Here is an 18,320-nt window from a genome sequence, read left to right on the forward strand (position 1 = left end):
TAAGGCTTACCAAAAAAAACTTTACGAGGAGAATCTGCAGATTGGCAGATTCCTGGCCTAGTCCACGAAATCACAAAAAGCTGCACAATTAATCTCTGAAATAAAAAATCCAGCAATAGGCCTCCTAGTAGATGATAAGCAGGGTATCGGTGAGGTGTTTAGCTTACATTTTAATCATATCTATGGAGAAACGCAGGGGGCGGATGAGGCAGATCTTGAGAGATATTTTCAGTCATTGGAGCTACCTTTGCTATCGCAGAAGCTCTCAGAGGCATTGAGCTCTCAAATAGGAATCCCTAAGGCACAAATAGTATTAAAGAGTATGGCTAATGCTCAAGCTAGTAGAGGGGATGGGATCCCTGCAGAAATTTATAAGATATTTCAGGTTGAACTGCTTCCCTTTTTGGTAAGATTGTTTAAAGAAATCAATGATGGTATAGATACTCCCAAAAGTTTTAAGGAATCAGTAGTGATAGTTTTTCTTGAAAAGGATAGGGATCCTGCCGATCCAAGCTCTTATCATCCTATCAGTCTGTTAAATACAGATTATACATTTCCTATGGAAATCTGGGCAAAAAGGATAACTCCCTGTGCACAACCGGTGGTTCATAATGATCAAAAAGGTTTTATTCCTGGACGTTTAATCGCATCAAATAAGTATTTTTTGATGCAAGCCATCGATTACTTTTCTATTAATCAGACTGATGCGGTGATTATGAGGATGGATGCTGAAAAAGCTTTAGATTTGGTAAACTGGAGTGCGTTATTTTTTATTTTACGGAAGTTTGGTTTTCCACAATAGCTTATACAGATGTTAACAAAAATGTATAGAGGGGCAGAAGCTACATTCATGATTAATGGTTTAGTAAATGGTAAGGTTACTATCAAACGAGGCACCAGCCAGGGGTGCCCGTTGTCTCCTCTCCTATTTTCATTGTTTATTGAACCCCTAACTGAGAAGATCCAGAAGAGCATAAGTATCGTCCCTCCCAGTGATGTGTATTGGAAAAATTAAGCTTCATGCAGATGATATATTTTCATATTTGAAGGCAGGGGCAGATAACCTACAGAATGTGTTGGAAATTCAAAACTTTACGCAAATCGGAGGATACAAAGTTAACCATGCAAAAACCGAAATTTTAGCATTTAATACGACTCCTTTGGATTTACCACCTGCCATCCATCTAAAACCTCCACACCCAATTAGATATCTGGGGCTACATGTCACTAATGATTTTGGGCAATTATTTTTTTTGAATTATACTAGATTGCTGATGAAAGTCAAAAAGTTATTCGATAACTGGTCTCTGCTTCAACTGTCCTTAGTTGGGAGGATCTCAATGGTTAAAATGATGGTCCTTCCACTGTTTTTGTTTCTATTTCTTAATCTGCCCTTGAAAATCCCGAATTAATATTTTAAGGAGTTGGATCAATTAATAAGGAAGTTCGTTTGGAATAATAAACAACCTAGTGTTAAGCTCTCTATATTGCAACTTGATGTAACTTCAGAAGGACTGGCACTCCCACATTTTTTGACATATCATCAGGTTTCTTTACTTAATCTGTTTTCCCAATTGGGTAAGGAGAATTCTGTTTTTGACTTAAAAAAATTGATGCGTATGTTGAATGAAAGTGCCATTCGACTCCCCATGTTCCTATTTTTGGCGAAACTTCCAAAAAAACCACGATATAAGGTTATCTTCACACTGGCTGATAGAATACAGTTATTTTTTAAATCACGAGATGTCCCTTTATTTCATGCTTACACCTCTATACAGGATGGGGTAGTAGGAGGTCTTAAACTCTCGAGAGGGCTATTTCAGGACTGGCAAGAACTGGGTTATCTTCAGCTTGGGGATTTCTATAACCTTGATTCCTTAATTAACTGGGAAACGTTTTGTCTCCAGGCCACTACACCAAATACTGCGCTAGCCCTGAGCTTTGTACAAATATCCAACTTCCTTAAAATTAACTACGCAAGGCTAGATGAGACAGTAAGGCCAATTGTCAAGCAGATAGTAAATAAAATGGTAGGGGTTGGCTGTTGGTATCAGTTACTTCATCAAAAAGCCAATTCGGAAGAGATACTGACAAAAGAGCTCCAAAAAATTCATTCAGAGACAGGCTGCAAGTTCAATACCAGAGAGTGGAAACAGCTTAGGGATCTAGCGAATAAAGCTCTCAGAGGCGCCAATTTTAAAAGAATGAATTTTTATCTAGATGGTTACTATATTTTACACCCTGAAATTGTCTAAAATGTTTCTAACCTGCCCGAATAAATGCTTTCGCTGTAACAGAGAGGGTGAAGGGGGCTGGGTACATATATTTTTCGAATGTAATGATTTACAATATTTCTGGAAGATGGTTTTTGCGGAAATTTCTTTGATTTTATCCATGCAAATTAGTTCATCAGCCATGCTGGTGCTATTTGGTTCTTCAGGAGAATTGAAATGTTTTACAAAATATCAGCAATATTTTATTTTAATTGCTATTGCAATTGCCAGATCGCTTGTTCTGCAAAACTGGAGAACCAGTCTACAACCTAGCATTGAACATTGGTTTAATACAACAACTAGGACTTGTAGACTTGAAAAGGCCTATGCCAAATGTATAGGCGCTGTGGTAAGATTTAGGGGTATTTGGCGAGCTTTTTTTCCTTATGGGTTCATAGTTGAAACCTGATGATGATGAACTAGTTAAAAATAAGTTATATATGCATGCAGCACTTTGTAGAAGTTATCGTATTCCTATATTCGTCAGACACGAAGCAGAATGACTTGCACTTGGCACTTTGCACTTTATTTATTAATCCTATTTAATGTAACTTATTAATTAAAAATTTAGTTAGGATATTCTAGCTAGAGGCGGTGGGAGTCTGATCCCTTGTAGGTTGCCATTGGAAATTGTAATATGGAATGTTTTTTATAACTGTTGACTATGTTTGATTAATTCATTGGTCTTGCTATTGATATGTAAACTGACATGTGAACTATTTATTTTACCAATTTTTCCTGTTCTAATAAAAATAAACCAGCTTAAAAAATGTATGTAAAAATCGAAATACATTTTATGTGCAACCCAGGTTCCACCTCTGAAATATAGGGTCTGCATGTTTAGAACAATTTCATTTTACCAACACTAAATTTAGTAGAACAGCTTCATCAATTCATATTCAAATAATGTAAATCTGATGTTTCTCAGGGAGAACAGTAATGACCAAGCTTTTGCGAGCCTTCAACCATTGGCTGAATGTTCCAGAAGACAAAACACAGGTATTTTTCTCTTGCAATAGTTTTTTCCCCTGCTTATCATGCCAAGTGTTTCTTTCTGGGCATTTTGTATACTTGTGCTTATTCATTTAAACAATAATAAATACAGTATGTCCCATTTGTAAAAAAGATTTCATGTTATGAGCTTAAGCAGTGTAGCATCTGTATTAAACTAGACTCCAGTACAATATATATATATATATATATATAGTCAGGTGAATCTAAGAAAGCCCTGTGTTGATCTGGGAGATGTCTAGAACACTGGTTTCCACCATGGACGACTGGATCTGTGAGACAATGATTTCACTCTGAGACATGGACAGGGGCGTAGCTTGACTAGTAAGATTGGGGGAGTGTGAGCTTCAAACTTCCCAATAATTACACTGGCATATCGTAGTAAAATACATTATCTGTGAAACAGGACACGAGGGGGACTTAAGGGGCAGTAGAAAAGGGAGAAGAACAGTGTGGATTGTTAGCGGTACATATAACAAAATATTTTGTAAAGTAAACACAATTTTTTTAAGAACTTCAAAAGAGAGGAGAGTGAGTGTGTGTTCATTTTAGTCTGTGTGTGCATGTAAAGATCTTAAGTGAAATCCGATAGACACGGCACCATGACTGTCTGAAAGCACCTGTATCCAACTATTTACTAAAGAATACATTTATTAAGGGGTTGTAACTCCCTGAGCACCTCTCCTGAAGGGACTGCATGCATCACCCACAAAGCTCTTCACACACATAACCACAACTATCTAAATACCAAACATTCGAAAGCAGGAAGAGCCACAACTGTGAGAAGCTCCAATTCACACCTTCCAAACTAAAAACACAATCCTCCTAGACACGCTCATTTTCTGGACATGCACTTAGGATCTGGAACTCACTCCCTAGAGATCTCCACTGCAACCCCTCCTTTTCCTGCTTCAAACGGTACCATAAATACCTACTGCTCAACAAATATTTTAACACACACGCAAAACTGAGCTATGTTCCCAAAAGCTAACACCCAATCAGACTAGACCCTTTGCGATGGCTGATTGATTGTTTCACCTGCATACTATAGATATAGAAAGCCTAATTCCGGTCGGTAACGGCCGAAATTACCGAATTTTGTCCGTTACCAGGCGTAATTAGGCATTTCATATGTAGGGGCCTAAATTGCAAATTCGGTAATTTACTGATTCGGTATTTTAAGGAATTGGTAAATTACTGATTCCTTAAAATACCGAATCAGTAAATTACCGAATTTGTAATGTAGGGAGCACTCAAATGAGTGCTTTTCCCATTTTAGGATTCATTATTTACCACCAACTATAAGTTGGTGGTAAATAAGGAATACCTTTGAAAATGCAAAACTGTGCATTTTCAACTGTGCCATGTGGCAGACATACATGCCCTTGGAGCATGTATGTGTTGCACAGCTGCACACAAGCACGATTCAGGGGTGCAACAGGGTGTCAAAGTGACACCCTGGCACCCTTGAATGTTTCCCCCATTTTACCGAATCGGTATTTACTGATTCAGTAATGACCATTCATTCCTATGGCCTCCAGGCCCATAGGATGAATGGCAATTGCCGAATTGGTAAATACCGATTCGGTAAATACCGAATTTACCGATTCGGTAATTTTTACCAAAAATGTATCTACATCCCATTTACCTATTCTTAAATACCGAATCAGCAAAATTCGGTATTTAAGAATAGGTAAATTAGGATTACCTACATCTGGCCCTATGTCATTTACTCCATTAGCTCATGCTGTTCTAATGTCCACATATTGTAACTACCATGACGGCCTAATGATTTCTTTGTATGTAAATATGCATGTACTTCATTCAAATGATCTTGCATTATATGTAAAGAGCGCTGATATCTTTGGGTCTAGCTAGTGCTATATAAAACCTTTAAATAAATAAAATAAATTAAGATAAGCCCCTGTACATGGTCATGCTTTAAAAATATTGTAACATTGAAGATGCGTACCTTCTCATGTGAGCTGATTATCTCTTTGTGCCGTCTGCCTAGAATACATAGATATAATATAGTTATCATAAGTCTTAGTTGGAAGATCGCCTGAGCCTTCAGAGGAAAGGTGCTGCACAGAAGTACGATCATGATCAAGGAAAGGCAAGTGCATGATCAGACAAAGCTTAGAGGTATAATGTATAACCTTAGTGGTATAATGTATAACCTGTACATCAGATGAACAGATGCAAGCCCAGATTGGGAAATCCCAAAAAGCCTCTCCTAAGTGAACATTTCTGGATCTCAGTGGCTAGGGTTTAAACCTCATGAGCAACTGTGGTACCATACTTGCTACCTGACTGCACCTTTTGTCACCTGGAGTGGGAATGCATGTGCATGTACTTCATTCAAATGATCTTGCATTATATGTAAAGAGCGCTGATATCTTTGGGTCTAGCTAGTGCTATATAAAACCTTTAAATAAATAAAATAAATTAAGATAAGCCCCTGTACATGGTCATGCTTTAGAAATATTGTAACATTGAAGATGCGTACCTTCTCATGTGAGCTGATTATCTCTTTGTGCCGTCTGCCTAGAATACATAGATATAATATAGTTATCATAAGTCTTAGTTGGAAGATCGCCTGAGCCTTCAGAGGAAAGGTCTGTTGGTGCTGCACAGAAGTATGATCATGATCAAGGAAAGGCAAGTGCATGATCAGACAAAGCTTAGAGGTACAATGTATAACCTTAGTGGTATAATGTATAACCTGTACATCAGATGAACAGATGCAAGCCCAGATTGGGAAATCCCAAAAAGCCTCTCCTAAGTGAACATTTCTGGATCTCAGTGGCTAGGGTTTAAACCTCATGAGCAACTGTGGTACCATACTTGCTACCTGACTGCACCTTTTGTCACCTGGAGTGGGAAATCTCCAGAAGCCTTTCTCAGCCTCAAATAGTCTCTGAATCACTTTTTCCTGCCCACAGAACAGAAAAGGGAACCAAATGAGAAATATATTGACATAGATTACAGGACTGCATCCACTGTCCATTGGAATCACAAACGCCCATGATGTCTTATGGCCATGAAACCTGAAAGGTGACAACTTTAAATTACTTATATTGCCGATTTCATCGAAAGATCTGCAATTTACTGTAAAGCCTCAGAGAGGTATGTCACATGAGAACCCTGTCTGTTGCATGTCTGGTTTCCTTAGGGAAATATAGAGTTGGAAGACTCTGTAGCAATACTCCTATTCCACCTTGCTCCTGGCTTCATTGATGGTAAATATCTGGCATGCTTTCTAGTGCATGGGACTTGAGTCACCAAGGTCCTCCAAAGGGGTTAGTGCGTTGATTTCTAATATGCTTCACAGTGGAGTAATTGAATCTGCTATAGTTGGTAGTCCACACTTCCTGTGCCTCCTTTTGCCAAGAGAATGTATATGATAGAGACCTCTTTTCAGTAACCATTCTCTAAGAGTCGGATACCATGTTCTTGAAATGAGGAAGAAAACCTACATGAATTCAGCAGTAGAAGGAAGTCAAGGGTAGAGAAGTGACTTTAACTCGCAGCGAGAACCGAGAAGCTCAACTACTCAAGACTGCAGTGAGGATCCTGTGACAGGAGCTTTTACATTGATGACAGTATTGAGGCGTGGACTACAATTCAAAATGCTTAAGATGTTTGCGAGGGCCATCCCTGCAAATTCTTTCCATGTTTCCAGGTAAGAGACAACCTTTTGCCCATAACCTCTGAGGCCAGACATCTGCTTTTCATGTTGCTTGCCCAATGTAGTTATGCCCCTTTTATATTTCAACTTGCTAACGTCAAAAACGTGCATTGCCCCTGCAGAAACTAGCATACATCCCCATTGGTGTCTCTTAGAGGCACACTATTGTTTTGTCACAATTCATACTATGATCCTTGGACTCCAGAAGGGCAGTGACCATGGGCACCCCTCATTGATGAGCTACAGTGAGGGTCATTGTTTGTGTGTGTCACCAGAATGTAAAAAGTACTCTGCAGTTGTGGTCGCATCACAATGAATTTGTTGCTTGTGAGCAGACAAGCACCAGCACAATGACTCAAGAAAAAGAGAACAGTGATGGGTGGAATGCTTGAAGTAATCTAAGCCACTAGCAATTATTTGGTTCACACTACACTCCAGCAATATTTCGTCCACCGAGGTGGAGTTCACATGTAAAAGAGCTAAACGTCAGGCCTTACACATAGGATAGCCAACGACTAACATTCGCTGACCTGGTGCCCTTGTCTGTGGTGGGTGGAAGCAAACCATGAATGGCATTGGGTAAGCCCAATGGAAGAAGAGGTCTTGCAGAAAGCCCATCTACACATATATCTATATATGTATACACACACACACATGCACATTTCCTCATCATTAATTTCATATCAAATGTTGCAGGAATATAATAAGTGATGTCAGAGAATATGTCATGAGTGATGTAATATGTGCTGTAATTATCAGTGCATGGTGAGGATTTGAGTTATAGTGACCTTAGAGAATAGGTTATAGTTACTTAAGTACTTAAGAAAACTATAACTGGTGAATTTCTGTGTTTTTTAGAGTTTAAAATGTTACAGTGTTACAGAACATTTCATCTAACTATAATGTTACTGTAACCTTTGTCTTTTTCAGTGAATTTACAGTTTTGTTTTGTAAGGTAATATTTTATTACCATAAGTAAAGCCAACCTCCAACCAGGCCCTGCAGCCAATCCCTCATAGGCAGCACACCCCATGCTGCGCCTTTGGATGGGTAATGTGGGGGTTTGCCAAAGGGCCTGGCCTGCAGTCAGGCCCTGCAATAGAAAACCTTGTCTCAGGCAAATCTTCTCCTCCTTCATCCACACCCACCACACAAACCCCACCATCTATATAACATCCTATGTATGAAGCAGATCTATCAGTTTTCTCCAAAACGTATCAATAACTTTATTCAATTTCATATTTCAATAATGACTTAGGAAATATGTAATACAGATTTATTAAACTACATGTCTGTAACTTTTTCTTTTTACATAGTTTTCATTATTACTTTTTTGGGGTGAAAAATAAATAGTCAGAAATATATTATATTTTCTTTTAAAAAAAAGTAAAAAAAAGACATCTCTGTTCTACCTTTACACATTTTACCCCCATGCAGTGATAAATATAATCACATAAAGAACTTGTATTTTATGTGATAAATGTTTGACACATTGAATTCAACCAGCCCCTGGGTGGCGCTGCAATCCCAGCTATAGAGCAAAAGCTAAAGTGTGGGAAATGCTGTGGAAAAATATGGTTCGTTCTCTTAAAGTCATGGTTTCAATGACCCAGGAGACCTATTTCTTTTATAGTGTTACTTGTGGGGGAGACAGATATCCCTACAGCCCCCCTATACTAAAAACTATTTTTGGTGATGTCTCTGCCCCTTTTACAGACATCACAGAAAACAAATATATGTAAATAGCCCTCCACGTGCATTATGGGGCACACCATGAAGGAGCAGTGAATAATAAATAAATGGCTGTTGCCGCTCATTTATTATTCACTTTTTGAGTTATTTAACTTTTTTATCTTGGTGTCACAGGTCCACCCAGGACACCTCCTTTTTTTAAGTAGGGGGCAGCGGTGGCTGCCACAGGACCCCTGCGGCCCCACCAGCTCCATGCAAGAGCACAGGCCAGATTTTTGTTTTTAATTCAAGGGGTGCCTATCACAGTGGATATAGCAAGGAATTTATAAGTGAAGGGAACTGCGATAATAGAACACTGCCAGAGTGCTAAGATCCAAGTTCAAAGGTCAAAAGTCCATAGTTATATATGGATCAAAAACTATAGGGTGCCAAGTGTATCAATAGGTCCAATAGCAATGGTCATAGTCAAGTAGTGTCCCAGTCTGTTGTTTAGTGCGAGCTATGCTTCTGTAAATATAGATGTGGAATAGGATTGATGTGGCAGATGACACCAAGCGTATTACCTAAGCCCATTTGTAAGAGGTATACAGTAGTAGGTTGACACATTGGTTGGGGTAACATGTCCATATTGAATGTCTATCACAAGTAACAGAGCTATCCATTCTTAGAACAGAAAACAGTAATAGTAAAGTGATCGTCAGAATACATCAAGTCCCTGCATTCCCAATCTACTCCACCATACAGAAGTAGTGCAATGTTATAAATAAACAAACAGTGGCAGGAGTACACCCGGGAGACAACTCAATGTCTCCGAAATACTGGGAGAGGTGCACAAAAAGGGAAGGTCTCCTTTCTTAAAAAGACCCCTCACTCACCAACCTATTTGGTGACACGCTTCATCATTGGGGTCCCACCCGAATAGCCAAATGCTATCCAGGTGTGCTTCGACACCTGATTACAGTGGAGCAGGTTATTTTGTTTTGTGCAAGTGAGTGAAAAGTGATTTAAAAATTCGGCAGATATAACTCACTAAATCTTTTTTATTCTGGAGCAACTGGACAATATTAAAAATGTTGGTAAAATGCTGTTCTCGGTTAAATTGACCTTCGGTATCTTTGTAGTGAAAAAATGTGCATAAAAAGTACACAAAAAGGTTTTCATGTTTCAACCTGAAGATGATAGTACCAGGTCTTCGCCAGGACCAGTGAACGTGACCCGGGCGGTATACACTCGCTAAGGTGTACCCTACCCTTGATCACTACAACCTAACCATGTACTCACAGTTAGGCGTCCTTTTGTCCAATTAGTAGAAAGGAGAACATTTGAAAAGACAAACATTTACAGCCTGATTCATGAAAGACCCGTTTTGCGAGTCTCTAATAGCGATTCATAAGGAATCGCTATTACAGGCTCGCAAAACGGGATTCATGTAGGAATAGCCCAAAAAATGCGATTCCTACTTATTCCTTATTTGCGATTAGCAAATTGCTAATCGCAAATAAGGAATAACTCCCCATTCATTCCTATGGGCCAAAAGGCCCATAGGATTGAATGGGGAGTATTCCTTATTTGCGATTAGCAATTAGCTAATCGCAAATAAGATAGCGATTTAAAGGGTGCCAGGGGTGTCCAGAGGACACCCTGTAGCACCCCTTAAATGCTAATTTAAACAGGTGTTGCGCACACACATGTCCAAAGGACATGTGTGTGTGCAACATGCAACTCAGAAAAATGCTTTTAAAAGCATTTTTCTGAGTTTTCGCTATCTACCACGAGGTTTGACCTCGCGGTAAATAGCGGCCCGAAATCGCAATTTCGCAATTTGAAAATGGATGATGAATTGCATTTAAGGAATCTCAAATAGAGATTCCTTAAATGTAATTCCTCGCAAATTTGCGAATTCGCTATTACCGATTTTTGCATTTGGGATGATGAATCCCAAATGCAAAAATCGCACTCGCAAAGGGCCAGATTCTCAGAATCTGGCCCTTTGCGAGCGCAATTAACTTTGATGAATCAGGCTGATAGTCACCAGCAAACACAATACGTAGCTGTAATGTAGTGTCTAGAAGGTTAAGTGCTCCTTATGCTCCCAATAGCGTGTATTAAGAACGTGAGAAATACACACATCTTAACGTGTGCCTCAAGGACTTCCCCTTTGTGCAATGCTTCAAATAAGGAGTGTACATGTGTATATATAATAATTTAAGGTGTTTGTAATTTTGTTGTATATAATTCTATTGTCTTTGTAATTTCAAAGAGTGTGTGATTGATGTTTTGTCATATGTGCTTTACTGGAAATGGACTGCTGAGCGTCTAATCACAAGCTCCAACCACTGCAGGTCCACTGCCGCCTTTCTACAAATTAAAGACACTGTGGCCATTGAACCCTACCTGGACTTGATCACTCTCCCCTTTGACCGATCTCTTTATTTTAAATTTAGAGTTGGTTCCCTCCCGCTAGGTGCTCTGGTATCGAAATGGTCATTAGCGGCCCGTACTTCTCCCAACTGTGCATGTTGCCCGAGTAAGGTTGAGTCCATTGCGCATGTTTTATTTGAATGCCCGGATTACGCAAGGCCTAGGAGCTTTTGGCTGAAACCACTCTGCCGAAATATGGGCACACGCAGTCATTCAGTAGCCTTGCGTATCCTAAGCACGGACACTTCCCCCCCCATTGTGTGCGGAATAGCTAAATTTTTAAAGCAGTTTTGGCTCATTCGATGTAAGAGATTGTCAGTAGCTGTTTAATTCTCTTTTTAGTTAATTTATAAACAGTCTTTTATATCCTTTTATCTCTTTTAATATTTCATACTGACTTCTTGTGGCAATGATTTTTTTGTACATTGTATTGATTGTATTATAAATGTGCTTATAAGATATCTCTGCATATATCGAATAAAAGCTTATGACTGACATATGTGTTGTATATATTATTGTTGATATATATGTATTGACTGTTTTTTATGTATCCAGCCCCATCTTTTGGCATATATACTTTATATAAATGTGTAAAGGTAGATATAAGAAATTTCATATGACAGGGTAATTTATTGTGCTCTGGTCAGAAATAAAATAGTTGATTGATTCCTCCTAGCTTTTCTTCTATATTGCATCTTTGATGTTACTTGCCCAGGTAGAGGAGGGTGATTAGGGCATACCCCTTTCCTTTTTGAGGTCAAGGAATAAGAGGCAGTAATTGGTACTATTCATACTGCGCACAATCACTCGAGTGACAAAATTAGTCACTAAGGAATAAAATACACACCAATGCTAGCATTCAATCTGGTGGGTGTCTGTGTGCACTCAGGCCGGCAAGTGACGCTGTAAAGTGCATAAACACAACAGTTAGTGACTATTTCTTCAATTTCTAGTTTGGCTACCAAAAACTTTCTCGAACACGTCGTTTTTTAAGTGTTGCTCCTAAATGTCCTTCAGGAGCATGTTTAATAATGATGGGACGTAACTATGAGGAGGTATAAACTTATCACCTCTCAACAAAATTCCATCTTCCATAGAAATTTCTCTCTCAACTTTCCAATAAGTTTGTAACAAGGGGGACAGAACCTTTTCACAAGGTCAACATGTCCTTACAAATTCAAAAACTTGTTGAAGCAAGGCATCTTCATTTAACGCATTCTTCCATTCCTCCTCAGAACTCACAGCAGGTTCAGGTAAATCTAAAGACGCTACAAAACAATCGTCATAATCCTCTTCACACAATTCACTAAAACAACATCATCACTCTCATCTTTTTTGTGAGGGAAACAAGAAAGAAAGTCAGCTCGACCATTCTTGCCACCAGCAATGAGAGAAATATTAAAATGGTATTGCAATAACCTGGACACAATCCTTAAAATCCTAGGTGTACAACACTTATTAACTCCAGCACTTAGAATAGATACCAAAAGTTTGTGGTCTGTGAGAAGACTAAAACGTTTTCCCCAAATGTATTGGCGAAACTTCTCAATTGCCCAAAGACAAGCTAGAAGCTCCTTTTCAATAAATGAATATTGTGCTTCAGCATCCCTTAGAACTCTAGATGCAAATGCCACTGTGTCTTCATTGTCACCACTGTTTTGTGTCAAAATAGCTCCAAGACCAACTTGGCTTGCATCAAGAGTGATACAACAAGGAACAGTAGGATCAAAAGGTTTGAGTGCATTTCATTTTATTCTAATCAAAGGAGAAAGGCTCACTTGTCCTGCTCAACCTTAGGTATGCAGGACTAACGAAGGGCGTCCCAGTAAAAAGACCCTCATGCACGTGATGGGTATGGTGGTGGTAAAGCGGTATATCTTGGTTCTCCGCTTATGAATCACGTGTGTGCATAATCATTAGGTCTATTAGGTTATGCAGCCTCCACCAGGAGGTTCTTACCCAAGGTTGGTGCAGTAGTGTGCCAGAGATAAAGAATTCGTTAAAAAACCCAAAAGCCAGAAGTTCGAAATTTTATTTTATCTGGTTTTGGGTCTGGTAAACTCTATTGTAGTGCATCTTGTGAACTGGATAATGAGTAGCAGTTGCACTCAGAGTAACAAAGAATGAAAAGGTAGTGGGGGTGGTTAAAAGTTGGTCGACATGTTTCTGCCTCAGTTGCCTGGATTCTAGGGTTACGGGCATTCATCAGGACCGTTAGTGAAATAACATGAAGGAGTATCAATAAAGTGCTCAAAAAAAAAGTGAAAGAAAAGGTTATTAACCTGTCCCTATGTTATGGAGGTCTTATGGTACCTGTAATGAGTAAACACAAAGTTTGCAACACACATACAGGGAGGGAGATATGGGGGGACACACACCAAGCAGAAGTCTGCTTCACATTTCTATCTGTTAATAGACATTAAACAACTAAAAAATGGCAATACTTTACAAGACCGGATTACATTCATGGCAATGTCAACTCTCTCTTATGCTTTCCTTACTCATGCAATGGACTACAGCATGCTTCTAAGTGAAGGGACATGCATGTATTGGTAAGAAGTCGTGAATCATTGTTGGGTTTGTATAACAATTTATATAGGCTTCTAGCGTTACTATCGGCAGTGATTGTGCCTATTAATCAATTTGTGAGTCACTCGCCGTGTTGTGAGAATCATTCAAGTGACACAGTGATTAGGGCAGGTTTGACTTATCAGTGCCTATTAATCTTTTGTGAGTCACTCGTCGTCATGTGAGGTTCATTCTTGCCATATCGTGACTAAGAAAAATTCAGCGTGTCTGTTCGTGTGCTATGAGTGATCTTGGTGGCGGCACACTCGAGACGTCCGATTAAGGTTGGTTTTATAGGGTTTTACCTTGCGCATTAGTTATGCACACTCCCTTCGGTTGATAGAGCTCTTGGAATGGGCTAGAGAGGGGAGAGGGTAAGGGACAAAGATACAGAGTTGTTTAGGAGGGGCGCTGCTGTATACTTGCGGTTTTTTGGAAGGCGCGTTCAGGTCTGTAGTCTCGCTACCTGTTGCGCCCTTTCCTCAGCTTGCCTGTGTGTGCGCTGTTCTGCTGTCACCGAACCGGAAGCAGTGCGTGTTGCTTCCGGGTCGCTTTTCAATGGGCGGTGATTACGTTGTTGATAATTTCCTATTGGTCTAATCACGTTGTTTCCAGGACCAAAAAGGTTGCGCATTTTCCTCAATTAAAATGATCGATCTAGTAACGTGATAAATGCGAAATGAATATGAACCTATAGTGACTCTGTAGTTGTATTAATACTACATTATTTAGCGACGGCATTTATATTGATTTAAAAGTTGTCGCTGAGTTGTGTATAGTATGTAGAACTTTATTGGGTCGGTTGCAAATGCATTGGTTGGTAGCATTCTGTTGGTTGTATTAAACTTTCATCGGTGTCATGGAAGTTGTTTCTCTTGTGTAGAGAGTATGAGTACATTTCTGTTGGTCGTAGTAAGCTGTCAGAGGTATCATTGGAGTTATTTAACCTCTGTGGCAGTGCTTGTTATTAGTGAGAAATATCATAACACGGGACCTAAGACGATCCTGTGAACGAGTGAATCAGATTCAGTTAAATCTCTTGTTTTATAGATGGTGTATAATCCGAAGGTAATCAATTTCATGTGATGACACAGGAAGGGCTAGCAAGGGACTCGCTTCAGGATGGTCATTTCCTTGCCAAGGAGAGCCAGGGTATATTATCATTAAGTCCTTCGCTGTCAGTCCTAAGTCTGTGTACCCATCTTTGCTCTTTTTCAAAGAGGATTTTTTCAGCATTGTGGTCTTTATTCAGTAAGGTTTCGAGAATCACCCTTTGTAGATCAAGTACAGTGTGGCCTTTCTCTAGATAGTGAGCGGCCATCTTGGTGGTGCTCTTTTTACATTTTACATTACTCCTGTGCTCACATATTCTTTGCTTTGCTCTCCTGCATGTCATCCCAATGTAATTCAATTTGCACGGGCATGTAATCATGTAAACTACATGGGTAGTATTACAAATTGTGTGGCTGTTTAAAGTCCATTTGAAGTTAGGTAGGAGTTGTAGTTCTTTCATTGGTCTTGAGAGACTACAGACAGAACAGGAGCCGCACGGGTAATGACCTGTCACTTTTGCGTTGCCCCACAGAGTTACATGTTCTCTGGGTGTTCTTGGGGCTGGTCTCGTGTGAACTAAAATATCTTTCAGGTTCCTGCTCCTCTTGTTTGCAAATCTTGGTTTGGGCCAAGTGATTGCCTGATGTCAGTATACGCCAATTCTTATTGACAATCTTTTTTATGTTGTTTGTCATAGAACTGTACGTGGTGACACATGTTAGGATTTCTTCGTGGGGTGTGTTTTCAAGGAGTGCACCTCTATTTTGATTCCTAGCACGTTTCTTACAATTGGCAATGATCTTTTTCGGGTAATCTTGGGCCTCTAGTTTTTTACAGAGGTCATTAGCTTGTGATTTGTATTCTGAAGTATTGCTGCAGTTCCGCCGTAACCTGAGGAACTGACTGTATGGTAGGTTCTCTCGTAAGGGTCGTGGGTGGAAGCTGTTAAAAGACAAGAGGCTGTTTTTTGCAGTCGTCTTGAAGAAGGTCCGTGTCTGGAGAGTGTTAGCTTCAGCATAGACGGTTACGTCTAGGAAATCAATGCTTTTTTGTCTGCACAGTATGTGAACTTCAGGCAGTCGTCCTTTTGGTTGAGCCAAGCGTGGAATTCAGATAAATTCTTTTGATCCCCTTTCCAGATGACAAAAATATCATCAATGTATCGTTTCCAAAACAGTATACATTGGTGATAAGGGTTGTTAGTTTGGTTCAGGATGTATGTGTCCTCAAAAGTACTGTTATAAAATAGAAGGAGGACCCCACACAGGCTTATAGGGGGCTGGGGGGAAGGCAATTTTCAAAGAAAGATAAAGGTGTCCCCACACAATTGGACAAATTGAAAGTATGTCCAATTTCAATGAGTATTCCCTCAAGTAAACCTATTTTCTAAAAAACAGCACGCCAACAAATGGGCGGGAAAGGCAAAGGTACAATGCGTTGTGTTAAACTTATCACAATATGTTCAAACTGGACAACCAACACAAATTATTTCGGAATATTACTATGTTTGATGGAAACCAAAATTAAAAATTGAAAAAGAGAGAGATGATCTCCACACTATGGGGCCGATTAGGATGGCGGACGGAAATGGGTACTGTCCGCCATGGTGGGGGAAATTTTACTCCCGGCTGCGCCGCGGAGATACCGCGTTTGGGATTAGGATATTCATGTGACGAAACTCCGACCGCGGCGGACGGTTCACAACCAACACCGTCCGCGGTGGACGGAACACAACCAAGTCCGTCCGCGGCGGACGGAGTTCAATGAACAACCACTGCCGCGGACGGAAATGACCGCGGAAAATAAAACATGTACCGCCATACCTGAGAATACTCCGTGGCCGCAATTAGGATAAATCCGCCCGTACCACGGAACGCACAGCCATCCACGTCCGCGGCGGAAACAATGCCACGAGAACCACAGCATCACCGCGGAAGGCCAACACGCACAACATCCCTAGCGCCGAACAAATGTCAGAAACTGCACCGCAAGTCCTAAGCAAACATACGAACATTGACAAGCCCCCCCCCCCCAACACCAATCACAAGCCACCATGACACGTCCCAATCATCCAATAATGCACACACGTCAACACGCCCACCTACCACCTGACTCGCAACAACCATTGAGACACGACTACAAAATGACACCCACACACAACCACAATCCTTTGCACCACAGCATTGCTGCCAGCAAGAGGGCAAATCGAGAAACTGCTAACTCACATAAAATCACATAGAAGACACCCACCCACCACCCTACCACACCCACCACACAAACACCCACCACACAAATCCGACACATCACACACCACACACCTGCACCTCCCAACTCACACAACTCACACACTGAGCACCACACACCATGGCACCCAAAAAAAACCCGAAATTCTCAGAGACAGAGTTGAGGGTAATGGTAGATGAAATAATCCGTGTTGAGCCCCACATCTTCGGGGCCCAAGTCCAGCAGACGAGCGTGGCGCAAAAGAACCACATGTGGGACAGGATCGTCACTCGGGTGAATGCGTCGGGGACTGTGCCGAGGACGAAGCATGACATTCAGAGGCGGTGGCATGACCTGAAGACCAGGATCAAGGGCATCCGAGCGAAAAACGTCGCTAGAGCCAATCATACTGGCGGTGGCACACCCCCGGAGCCATTACCCTACACCGATTGGGAGGAGAAGGTGCTGGGGATACTACACCGAGAGAGCCTAGACGGACTTGACGAAGGAGAAGAGACTGGTGAGTACAAACCAAGCACCACGATCAGCACGACATGGTCAGGCTCACACAACTGAGAAGAAACATCCCCTACGCCCCAAACCATGCACGTTCGACACCAACTCACTAACATGTCCATGGCTCCCAACAGGCCCCCATGTTCACGGGGAGGGTGGTGGTGGTGGTGGTGGAGGGTGGGGTGTGTGAGAGGCCCAAACTACAACTCCCAACTGGCCCCCATGTTCACGGGGAGGGTGGTGGTGGTGGTGGTGGAGGGTGGGGTGTGTGAGAGGCCCAAACTACAACTCCCAACTGGCCCCCATGTTCACGGGGAGGGTGGTGGTGGTGGTGGTGGAGGGTGGGGTGTGTGAGAGGCCCAAACTACAACTCCCAACTGGCCCCCATGTTCACGGGGAGGGTGGTGGTGGTGGTGGTGGAGGGTGGGGTGTGTGAGAGGCCCAAACTACAACTCCCAACTGGCCCCCATGTTCACGGGGAGGGTGGTGGTGGTGGTGGTGGAGGGTGGGGTGTGTGCGACAGGAAACAGAAATGGCTACAAATCCATATAACCATGTAATGTCCAAATTACTGACCAGCTCGATCTTGTCCCTCAGGTGATCGTCAACTGACTGCGGAAACCAGTACCCGGCCGCCAGCCTCGCCTCTCACATCTACAGGACTCTCTGGTGACGAGGACACAGTCAGCTCCGGGGCGGAGGATGGAGCGGGACCAAGCACGCAGCCAGGGCCATCTGGCTCACAGGGACTCCCGGGACCGACCAACGTCGCATGTGTGACTCCAGCGGCACCTGTCTCTGTGATCTGCACAGTCCCCACCACCACCAGTACCACCAGTACCACCAGTACCACCAGTACCACCACTACCACC

General features: G+C 41.4%; 1 protein-coding gene across 2 annotated transcripts in view; it reads left to right on the forward strand.

The window, feature by feature from the left end:
• Positions 1 to 18,320, forward strand: part of LOC147708137 (geranylgeranyl pyrophosphate synthase-like) — a 287,079-nt gene that overhangs the window by 206,708 nt on the left and 62,051 nt on the right. Inside the window, exon 2 of one of the 2 annotated variants that reach the window (XM_086925314.1) lies at positions 3,206 to 3,272. In XM_086925314.1, the coding sequence (XP_086781440.1) occupies positions 3,206 to 3,272 (67 nt within the window). Of the gene's footprint in view, positions 1 to 3,199; positions 3,273 to 18,320 lie in introns of those variants that run through there. The other variant, XM_086925313.1, reaches the window with a different exon arrangement.

This window comes from Lissotriton vulgaris, chromosome 6, assembly GCF_964263255.1.
Source record: "Lissotriton vulgaris chromosome 6, aLisVul1.2, whole genome shotgun sequence".
NCBI classification, from domain to species: Eukaryota; Metazoa; Chordata; class Amphibia; order Caudata; family Salamandridae; genus Lissotriton; species Lissotriton vulgaris.